This window comes from Myotis myotis, unplaced genomic scaffold (assembly GCF_014108235.1).
Source record: "Myotis myotis isolate mMyoMyo1 unplaced genomic scaffold, mMyoMyo1.p scaffold_m19_p_12, whole genome shotgun sequence".
In the NCBI taxonomy this organism is placed as follows: domain Eukaryota; kingdom Metazoa; phylum Chordata; class Mammalia; order Chiroptera; family Vespertilionidae; genus Myotis; species Myotis myotis.
Genome location: NW_023416316.1, coordinates 38,606,181 through 38,618,224, shown reverse-complemented (window position 1 = coordinate 38,618,224; position 12,044 = coordinate 38,606,181). Strand labels below are relative to the sequence as shown.

The following is a 12,044-nucleotide window of genomic DNA, read 5'->3' as shown; positions in this document are numbered from 1 at the left end:
TTTTGTGCAGCAATATTTTTTCCATCCTATTGTCTATATTTTCACTTGTTTTGATGTCTTTTGCCATTCAAAATATTTACTTTTATATTCGTATATAAGAAAATACATGTAATTTTTCTTTATAGATACAGTTACTTAATTTAGAAAGTTTGCTTCATTCGAAACATTATATAATTACTAGAGGCCCGGTGCATGAAATTCGTGCACTGGGGGTTTCCTCAGGCCGGCCTGTGCCCTCTTGCAGTCCAGGAGCCCTTGAGGGATGTCTGCCTGCTGGCTTAAGTGGGGAACAGGCCTAAGCCAGCAAGTGGACATCCCTCTTGCAGTCCAGGACCCCTCGCTCCTTACCATCCCCTTCTCGCTGCTCCTTAGTGCTGCTGTGGAGGCAGGAGAGGCTCCCACCAATGCTGCTGCACTCGCCAGCTGTGAGCCCGGCTTCTGGCTGAGCAGTGCTCCCCTTGTGGGAGCACACTGACCACCAGGGGGCAGCTCCTGCATTGAGCGTCTGCCCCCCGGTGGTCAGTGCGCATCATAGCAACCGGTTGTTCCAGTCGTTCCACCGTAACAGCCACTTAGGCTTTTATTATATAGATACGCATAAGTATAATTTTATTATTTTATATATTTACTTATATATTTATTAAAATCTCTAATCCATATGAAATGTACTTTTGTATGTGATCTGAGAGAGAAACAAGTATTCTTCATCCTATTAAGAAATATCATATTTTCAAATCTGAACTGAAATTCTACTTCAGTTTTTATATAAAGTCCTTACGTCTTTTTTTTTTTTAGAGTTTCTTCTGTTGTTTTTTTTTAAAATATATATTTTATTCATTTTTTACAGAGAAGAAGGGAGAGGGATAGAGAGTTAGAAACATCGATCAGCTGCCTCCTGCACACTCCCCACTGGGGACGTGCCAGCAACCAAGGTACATGCCCTTGATCGGAATCGAACCTGGGACCCTTGAGTCCACAGGCTGACGCTCTATCCACTGAGCCAAACTGGTTAGGGCTGTAGTCATATATTCTATTATTTTGGAATGACTTTTTGAGTAAGTTTTGGTAAGGGAAGTCTCTGTAGTGATCTTTTTTTTTTTTTAACATATTTCTTTATTGGTTTCAGAGATGAAAGGAGGAGAGAGAGATAGAAACATCAATGATGAGAGAGAATCATTTATCGGCTGCCTCCTGCACACCCCCACTGGGGATTCAGCCCACAACCCAGGCATGTACCCTTGGCCAGAATTGAACCTGGGACCCCTCAGTCTGCAGGCCGATGCTCTATCCACTGAGCCAAGCCGGCTAGGGCTGTAGTGATCTTTTATTTCCCCTTGTGGTCCTCCTGAAAATACTTTTCATCACATACATACAGACACGAACACACAGTAATATCTATTCTTACAAATAAATCAAACAATACAAGATATATGGCACATGTTACAATTGTCAATCTCTCCTGATCTGATTCTTTCAGTTAACCACTATAAAATGTATTTTCTTTCCATTTTCTTGGTAAGAAATTCATTCTGGACTAATATTAGTTTTTAGTAATTTCATTAGCTATTCACAGACACTTAATTTTTCTAAAGAAACTTTAAAATATTTTAATCTAGTCCATAAAATGAAGCACAACTCAACTTTTACCAGTGTCTGGAAGACACTGGCAGCCAGTAGATTTTTAGATTTTTTTTTTTAATCAGCCTGTTTTAGTAGAGCTTGTGGGGCTACAAGGAAAATAAATCTACGCAACCTAGCTCACGAAAATGGGGATTTGTCAACTCTAAGTCTTCAAGACCATGATAAAAAGTGGAAGGGAGTTTGCCAAAATATAATAACAAGACAAGCACTGAACTGAGACAGAGTTTCACTAATGATTCATCTCTCAAATTGAACTAAATTGTTTAACAACCCATTTAGAGGTCCTGGAAACCAAAATGAAAATGACAGAACTACTATCCTTGTGATGCTCACTGTCTAATGGGGAAAGTGGGATGCAGAAATAATGTGACTTGTATGGTGTCACACAGGTAATTCAACTGCCAACTGAAACTTACACCTAAACACGTCCCTTCTACATGGGCCTCCAAACCCTGTTAACTTTACAAGGTTGCTCTGTCTTTATCTATTCATTCTGTTGCTTGATTTCAGTCCCAGAAGAAAAGGTGTCCTTCTTATCAAAGATAACCTATGACTCTTAATCTCATTTCTCCCATCTCTCTCTTTTTATATTTAAAAAAAGTACCATTCTGTTAATTCTAAAATTTATATAAAAGAAAAAAAATGTGAGGGAGGGGGCCGGGGGGGACAGAGTGAAAGAGAGAGAACCCAATGACCCTTGACTTCTCTGTCTGACACTGTTAATCATTCCTTCTTTCTTGAAACTCTTCCCTACCTTGACTTCTCTGATAAAATACTATCATAGTTTACTCCTTTCCTCTTCCATTCATCCTCTCATGCAATGGCATAACATCTATCTCCTACTCTATAAAAGACATATTTGTTTTCTTCTCATATTATTTCTTGTCTCCTTGGTATTTTTGAATGTCTCATAAATCTTTACTTTCACCTCTTACCAATTCCAGAATCTCCAGTTCTGCATACCCAACCATCTATTAGACATTGTTCCCAATACTCACCAAAACTGAAAATCTTAAGATTTCCCCCTATTTAATCAAGAACATGCTCCTCCTTACTTATGTCTATTGATGATATATTCATTCTACCAATCTCCTATTCATGAAGCTTTGGCTTGACTTCTCCCTTGCCTTTACCAACCCCTGCCTACCAGCACCATCATCCCATCATTCACTAGATTTTGTTGCTTCTGCCTGAAAAATGTCTTGCACCCAACCTTTTCTCTTTTTTTCATTTTTTATTTTTACTAGCCCCAATTTAATCCAGGCCCACAGTATCTATTACCTGGAATATTTATTACAAAAGTATTTCTAGACTCCATGATGGACTGGAATTCAGTTATAGATGTGTGGCATGTAATACTGTGTGGATAAGAGTTCAAATGTCTACTTACTTATTCACAAGTCTATTTTAAGCACCAAGAAGTTGCCGGGTAAGGTTCTAGATTCTGGGGATTCAGCACTGAAAAAAATAAAATCAAGAAAGTTCGTGAACTCATGGAACTTATATTTTAGTGACTATATCTGGGTTTGAATCTTGGATCTAACATTTTTAGATTTATGATCTAACCTTTCTAAGCCTATGTAATTTTATCTGTTTAAAAACGGGGGGAGAGAGGGCATGGGATATATTTACGTACAATGTAGGCTCTTTCAAGATACAGAAATTAGATAGGCTAATAGTTCATGTGATTCATCCATTATGCATTAGCTCTTTTTTCTGACATGTATATTTTGTTCTTTCATAAGCTTGCTTTACCCACCTCTTATTCCACATATTAGGGTTCATTTTGTTTTGGCCCATAATCCTCTTTCCAATCTTTATATATAAAAGGCTAATATGCAAAGTGTCCCCGCAGGAGTTTGACCAGGAGACTGGGAGTTCTATTGCTCGCTATGATGTGCACTAACCACCAGGGGATGGTGCAGAACAAAGGAAGGCCCCAACTGGCAGCCAGCAGCTGGGGAAAGGAGGCCCCAGCCAGCAGCCAGAAGGCCCCAATTGACCCTAATCGCTGGTTTGGCCTAAGGACCCTACCCATGCACAAATTTTGTGCACCCGGCCTCTAGTTTATTACATGAAGCACAAGCTACACAATTTTAGTATTTGCTCTCTTTTGTCATTCGAAAAAGTTTTTGAGTTTGTATCCATACTTTTTAAAGTATGAATCAGAACTTAAACCACAAAAGGTATAAAGATTCTTCATCTTGGAATAAATTAAGAGTAGAAAAAAATATGAAAATAACTAGATTTCACTTTTCTTTGTAATTTTTTATCCAAACTCAAATATGTTTTTCTTCCCCAAATTAAAAGTTTTAAAATGAAAAAAAAATCTCTCTCACTCGCTCCCGCTCTCACTCTCACTCTTTCTCCATTAGAAACTAAGAAGAAAGGATCTTATTCAGATCTTTACTATATTTCTGGTTCATATCCAGTGTACAGAGTAGAAAGCATTCATCCAACCAATAATTATTGAGCGACTATAAAGTATCAGATACTCTTCCCAACTCTAGGGAAGTACTGGCTCCTGCTCTGGTGAAGCTTGCATTCCAAGGTATGAAGCACTAGTTCTGCTGCAGCTACTGGGGTAGTGATAGTAGCCTACGTGTGGATACAGATGTTACAGAAGATATTGGAGGTAATCTAAACACTGTCCAGCCTACTAGAGAAATCTATATACTTGTCTTTCATTCCACCTTTTCTTTTTCGTTTTCCAAATATGTTTTTATTGATTTCAGAGAGAGGGAGAGGGAGAGAAATAGAAACATCAATGATGAGAAAGAATCATAGATTGGCTGCCTCTTGCACGCCCCCTACTGGGCATGGAGCCCACAAGCAGGGCATGTACCCTGACCTGGAATTGAACCGTGACCTTCTGGTTCGTGGGTCAATGCTCAACCACTGGCCAGGCAATTCCACCCTTTTTTGGATGCCTTCAGCAACAGGGCACTCAGTATTTCACCCTTTCCATTTTTAATAGGTTCCAACATTAAAAGTTCTCATATTTATTCTGGCTTTTCCAATATTTAAAGGTAGCTTTATACCTTTTCTTCAACTTTCACAATGACACAGCCCCTAAATTGAGCTAAAAACACCCAATCTTTTATTCATTCTAAATGTAATATTGTTATCAATATTGCCAATATGACTCCAAGATTCATAACTATTTAAAATGGTTTCTACATATAGACTGGCTCAGAATATAGTGAACCATTTCTTCTTATTTTGGTTCAAGCATTTCATGGTTGAAATAATCCTAAATGCCTTGGTCATCTTAACTGTTTGCTTTATATTAAACCTTTGTGTCCATAGAATGTTTCTGATCATGATTACTCTATGGCCTTACAGCTAAATCTGAGGGATGGTGAAAGCAGGTTAAGCCGGCAAGCTCTTGTGATTTTATATCATTTCTTGAGATTAAATACAGAGTTACATGACTTAATGATTTGCATTTTAATTTATCAAAATTTAGAACGTCCTTCAAGCCCAGAGCCAAAAATGGAGTTTCAAGCTTACAGGAAACCAAACAGTTCTATAATCATTTAAATAAAATTGCTGGCACTGTACTCATGTGAACAAGAACATTATATTAATATATTATTGTTATGCCATTTGAAATATGGATGTTTCCTGGCAGGTAGGCTACAAAAACAACAGATTATACCTAAATATTTTACGACTTCTTGGAGAAAGCTGATTTCTTTCATTTACATCCTGAATATCTGTTTTATATAAATAAATTTTTATTCCATTCAGTTGAAATAATTTGGAAGTTATCGGATATGCTGAAGAACTTGGTTTCTAAACTTTTAGAAAGATCCAAAAAGTCTCAGATCACCACATTATAATCAATGATCAACATTTATTCATTATAAAAGAGAAAACAAATACTTTGTACCACCATATATATAACTTAACATATATGCCCCTTTGAAAAATTATAAAACATAATTAAGTCTTTATTTCTAACTAAATTTTTTTCAAAAGTAGGGGGATTTGAAAATATGGGATATGGTTCTAAGTAAAATTATGCCATTGTTGAACCCACAAAGCAAAGGACATATAAAAATGTACAGAAGAAGAAAAAAGTAGTTTTCATATATACATGACTGTTTAAGAATTACAGATATAACAGCAGTCAAAAGAAATTTTAGAATTCAATAAATGTTTAGAAACTTAAGACAATTAATGAGTTTAAATTTTATAATTTTGAAATTCTTATTTAATGAGAAATAAAAAGCTAAAATAATGGCAATATTAATTATAGTGTTTACAAAGGCTTTGGAATTTTAAATATGCCTGGGCCTTCTTAAAGCACATAAAATTAAAATGATGCAGTCACAATTTGTTTCTTAACTGTTTTATATTCAGTAATTTTTAATGAAGCAACTAAATTAGGCATAACTTAGTACAGCTTTAATGCAGTTGTGATGAATCTATTTTACTTGATTAAAAATGATAAAACCAGGGAGCCTTAAATATTATCTTAAAAGATTAACGACTGTGTCAATTACAAATCTAGATGAAAGGTATTTATAAGGGAATAACTATTCTGAAGTGTAACTTTCTTTTGTTCATTTCATTTAATTAAAGACTCAATCAACTTTCATTCTTAATACTAAAATTTTCCTAAATTACACATTGGCCAGGCTAAGTCAGTTTAACACTAGTGAAGATTCATCAAGTAATCCATTTTTTATTTAATCGGGGTAGGTAATGAACTACTTAGCAGTTTAGAGCGATCTAATTAACTAAATAATCACCAATTCTACATTGCATTTTGTGTTACATGACATAATATGAATAAATGCCTAGTAAAAATCAAATTATACAGGAACCTAAATGATGATGAGGCCTGCTCTGCTAACAGGTACACTGAGTAGAAGCCTCAATTCCTTAAGACTGAGTCCATGAAGCAAATATTTTTATCTGTCTTTTAGGATGACCAGTTCACCAAAGTATTTACAAAGTGTCCAATTGTAGAAAACAGATGTGATCATCTGTATGATATGTTTATTTTGTCTAATGAAAGGGGAAAACTTGCAAAGGAACAGTTTTTATCTATTTACCTAAGGAATACAAATAACTTTACCTACGTTTAATTGCCAATCTCCTCTAAATTGGTAAATGTCTTCTCGGAGCAATTATAATGAGCAATTCCTCCCTCCTAAAGCCCTGCACCATGATCAAATAAACAGCACCACACGAGCAAACCCTCTGGCCTCAGCCTTTTACCTTCTCACTAAGGTAGCCACACCTGCAAACTGGGGCTATTATCCTTGAGTTATGTAGCCCCACACCAGGAGATTCTCCAAATGCTAATACAAATCCATTTCTTTGGTGAAAGAAAGCATTAAAATGTTCAATTATCTTTAAAAACAGAAGAGATCTCAGGATTTTGGTTTTGCTTGGTTTTTAAGTTTGGGAGCAGGGAGCATCTGAAAAGCGGTTTTAAAGGAAGCAGACTGGGACTTGCATAGGACTGCATTTTGGTGGAGCTCAAAGTGAGGAAAGTTGATTTGCATTATGCTACCACTATAACGGAAGCGTCGTGCCCTGGAAACCCTCGCCAGACAGGAGGAGTGCACAGAAAAAGGACTCTTAAGAGCGCTACCGTAAATTCAAAACTAACTCTCCGAGGCCCACAGGCTCTGCCAAAGAGGAGAGTCCCGCGCCTCTCGCCTCCGAAGGGCCGGCCAGCGCCCTCTCCCTCCTCCTGGAATCGTAAGTGAATGTCACCTGCTCATCTGCCCGACTCTCTCTGTGGGTCCTTCTCGTCCTCTGCACAGTGAGGACTGTCTCTAATGCCCATTTCCAGCCTTGGCCGCCTTCAGCTCCAGCGTCCTTAACCCCCGCCCCTCGCCACCAATCTGGTCCCCTCCCCCGTGGTCCCAGCCCCTCCGAGCACTACCGCGCGCTGATTGGCCATGGCGCTGACAGGAGGCGGGGCCTGGAAGTCCCGGCCAAACCCGCCCCCGCGTATAAGCCCCTTCTGGGCTCTCTCTTTCCATCTCTCTCCTCTCTCTTTCTCTCTCGCTCCCTTCCTCCCTCTAACTGAACAGTGAAAATTCACATTGTGGATCCGCTAACAGGCACAGATGTCATGTGAAAACGCACATGCTCTGCCATCCACACCTCCTTTCTTTTCTTTCTGTTTCCTCTTTTTTTCTTCCCCTTGATTCTTCTCCCTCTTCTTTGTAACTAACAAAACCACCACCAACTCCTCCTCCTGCCGCTGCCCTTCCTCCTCCTCCTCAGTCCAAGTGATCACAAAAGAAATCTTCTGAGCCGGAGGCGGTGGCATTTTTTTTTTTTTTAAAGCAAGCACATTGGAGAGAAAGAAAAAAAGAAAAACAAAAGCAAAACAAAACCCAGGCACCAGCCAGGCAGCACATTTTTTTTTCACCTTTCCTGAAAACAAACAACCAAACAACCATCAAAACAGTCACCACCACCATCATCAAAACTGTTAACCAAGCAGCGGCGGCGGCGGCAAACGTCACCCTCGGGCCACGGCGTCCGCCTAAATGGTGTTCTCAGCGGAGCAGCTCTTCGCCGACCACCGTCTCCACTCGTGCTGAGCGGGATTTTGGGGCTCTCCAGGGTTCGGGCTGGGAGCAGCTTCATGACTACGCGGAGCGGGAGAGCGGCCACACCATGCGAGGTAAGCGAGCCCGCGGCCCCTGGGGCTCTATGGGTACCGAGGCTCCACGGGTCCGGCCGACTCCCTCCAGATGGGGAGCGGGGGTAGGGGCGTGCACCCAGCCGGAGGGGACGAGGTTGGCGGGACGCAGCCCGGACTTCGCGTGCTCAGGTGGGCTCCGAATGGCCTGGGCGTGGAAAGTTGTGGGGAGGTGTTGTTGCCTCTTGGGAGTTCTGGAGGGACGCGGGAGGGCGCTTTTTGGAGAGGGGAGCGACTCCAGTTGCTCCTTCCCAGCCCTTGAGTGGCACTGAACATGTTTGCTAGTAGCTCTCGGGGCGGAAGCGGACGCGGGATGGAGGGAGAGCCGGGAGAGGGTAGATTCTCTTCGGAAGCAGCTGGAAGAGCCCGGCGCGCGGCGGGCACGGGCCGGGGTTGGACGCGCTGGGCGCACCCGCGGCTGGTGGGGCGGGGGCGCGCGGACACACACCCTCTCTAGGCGACAAAGCCCACCAGCGACCTGGGCGGCGGCGGCGTCCCTTCGGGGGAGCGGTCGGAGGAGGGGTGATGCCGCGGGGCAGGACGCGGGTTCCGGGATGGTCCCCGGCGCGCGCCTGTGGTGCCAGCGCTGCGCCCAGGCCAGGTCCGCGTGCCCGAGCTCGCGCAGACCAGGGACGAGCGCCACCCCGAAAAAGTTCTGCAGAGAAAGTTCCAGAGGCTAGGAGAGCCCGCGTCACCCACGGTGGGAAAGGCTCTTTGTCAAAGGCCCGCTGCAGGAGATGGGGCCAAGACCCCCGGCCGCGCCCCGGGCCGCAGGACCCCTGGGCAAGCAGGCGGCGCGCTGGGAACAGAGACCAGACACCCGCTCCTGCTGCACTTGGGGCTGCTCCGGCGGCTCGCCTGGCCGGCTTTTGGGAGCCTCTGTGTTCCTCTCCTCCCCCGCGGTGACGGACCTTCAGGTTTTCTGCGCGGTGTGGCCGGACCCACTCTCTTCCACTTTCCACTTGGCCACAGCTTCACTCTTTTCTTGGCGAGCAGGACGGGTGCCCTCGTGCTACGGGGATCTGTGCGGCTCCGACTGGGCTCTGGGACCGGGGACATACAAGCCCCAACCCCCCAGTTATTCTTTCCGGCCACTCTGGTTTTTTGGAAAGGAGAGCAGTAACCTCTTCGCCCCTGCACACGTCCCTCCTGGTCCCGGCCACAGAAAGTTGGAAACGGCCAACTCTGGACCTTCCTACTTCCCTGACCGCGCGGCAGGTGGGTTAGGCAGGACGATCTTGGGAGAGTCAGTCTGTAAACACTCATCGCTTCCCACTCGACTGTGTTCGCCTGCCACCCATTCCCCCAACACCTCGCTAGAAGCGCACTGAGGGGGCTGTGTGCACGCTCCCCCCCGCCCCCCCCCCCCATGGGGTGAGCCCAGGCCTGGACGCTTAGGGCAGAGAGTGGGCTAGCCCGCCGTGGCAAGCAAGGAAAAGAGGAGGAGGAACGGAGAGGTTGAGTGGGAGGGAAGGAGGTGAAGATAAGAAACAGGGATGTCCTAGTGGGATGGCCTTGACTGATTCCCGCACTAGGAGTGGGGGCCCATGAGTGCGAGCTGGTTCCAGTTTAGTGCCCCAGTTGGGGGCTTGGACACATGTTCCACTGTCCAAATTCTTTCAGAAGACGAGTCTTTTTTTTTTCTTTTTCTGTCCCGTCTTATCACCATCCTCTCTCCTTTAGTTTGCTAGTTCGCCCCTCCGTTACCTCTCCCCTTCCAACACTCCTCCCGTGGCTGCGTTCTTATGTTCGGAAGGAAGGCCCAAAACCACGCGCCACCTCAGCTCCGACTGGGCCCTAGGACGGGGGCATACAAGCCACTCACTCTCCCCTTAAATTGCAGAAGACAGGAGTGCCAGGCGGGAGTGGATGTAGCTGGATCGCGCTGCTCCTGAAGGAGTACTTGGCCAGCGAGGATGTGGGTCCCACACGGCTTCACTTTGGGGACTAAGCAGCCTGAAGGGTTGAAAGCCAGGCGCTAGCCTCTGCTCACCAGGAGGAACCAGTCTGAGCCCTCACCTGCGTTCTAGAGGGCGCCACGCTTGTCAGGTGCCCAGGAGCGCTTTCAAGTTCTAACTTCAGGCGGCTTGGTGGCAAGCGCTGGAGTTAGAAACAAGCTTAAAAGGTGGCGGGGTCTTTCCCTCGCCCTCCTGGTCTCTCCTTCTTTGACCCTTCGCCGTCTCTCCTCTGCCTTCGCTGTGTATTTCCTGCGGACCTTGCCCTCCTGCGACATCGGGGGTTGTTCTTTAAGGATGGGTTGAGAAAAGGGCCAGACTACTCAGACGTCTGGTCGGAATCAGGGGTTGAACTTGAGTGTGAACTTGAGAAGTGAGAGCGGAAACGAGTCAGCTTTCTCTTGTGTCTGGGCTGCTAAGCAGCCTGTACTGGGGGGAGAAGGGCGGTTTTGAGGTCAGCTTTACAGTGTGCCCACTCCATTTCCCCAATACTCAACACTACACGCGCGCGCGCACACGCTCCCCATCCCCAGAGCGTCCCCATCCCCAGTCAGAGCCTCGGCCTGGGCGCCACGGCTTGCAGTTGGCGACTGTTCCGAGTCAGGCAGGGAGTCGCAAACTTGGTCCTGGATTGAGCGGTCCTGCCCTCCGGACCAACTCAGCAACCCCACCCCCCACCTCCACCCCGCCACCTCCAAGTCTAGGATATTTAAGAGGCTTGATCCCGAGAACCGCTCTGGGGTAAGAAAGGGGTTAAGTTAAGCAGCTCTGATCTTTGAGGTCATGGTCCGGCTCCACAGTGGAACTGAGTCCCGGCCGGCGGGCGGAGGAGGTTGCATTTGGTGGCGCACAAAGCATTTCCCCCTTTGTCTGCTGGAGGGTGCCGCATCAGTTCTACAGACGCTGCTTCTTCTTTGTAGATTGCATTTTTGGGAACTTCGGAAAGCGAACCGGGGGACTTGTAATTGGGTCCATCCATAGGTGAGAAAGGAGTAAGCCAAGGTGTGGGCCACGAGACTCTGTCCTGAGAGTGCTGTCAGCTGTTTAGGCGACAGGGGGGCCAAAATGATAGGATTTTTCAGCCCTGCCTGAGCAGAAAACCCTGCTTCCAAACACACAGATGTCGCGGCAATCAATAGGTGATTGTGGCTCCCAGGATTAGAAATCTGGTTTTATGCTTGCTGTAAACAAGGATGGGGCTTGGTTTTTCTACGGCCCAGATTTCATCTGTTCTATTCAGGTAGTTCATTTTTATTAATTGCTAACTTTAGGGGACACTTGCTTTCAGAGGTATGGCAGTCTTTCTGAAACCTGGAGCTCTGCATGCCCCTCTGGCCAGGCCTTCAGATCCCCTAACAAGTCCTTAATTTCCTCCACCTATTCCAATTCAATATCGCTAACAAACATTCCACCTCCCACAGTTTAAAAAAAAACTATTGGAAGGACATCTCTGTCAGTAGTCCATTCATAATAGTTCATTAAGTAATTAGCAGTAAGCTGCCTTTATTCCAAGAAAGATAAACATTCAAACAGTTTAAAGAAAAATCCTAAGGCTATCCTTCAAGTATTGTTGAAAAATACAGAGCCACAAACATCCCGGGTGAATCTGTAACCAGTACATATTATGACACATAAGTACCTGGCATCCTGGGCTTCTGGAATACTTATAAAACCCACCAAGCCTTTTCACTTTTCTGTATTTTCAGAAAATCAGGAATTGGGAACCCAGGATGGGAATATAAAGGAAGAAATTTTGAGCAGCAGGCCTC

General features: G+C 44.7%; 1 protein-coding gene across 1 annotated transcript in view; it reads left to right on the top strand.

Moving 5' to 3' along the window:
- Positions 1 to 8,111: 8,111 nt before the first annotated feature.
- Positions 8,112 to 12,044, top strand: part of RORB (RAR related orphan receptor B) — a 172,188-nt gene continuing 168,255 nt past the window's right edge. Inside the window, exon 1 of the mRNA XM_036329112.1 lies at positions 8,112 to 8,302. Coding sequence (XP_036185005.1) covers positions 8,296 to 8,302 — 7 coding nt within the window. The 5' untranslated portion in view covers positions 8,112 to 8,295. The remainder of the gene's footprint in view (positions 8,303 to 12,044) is intronic.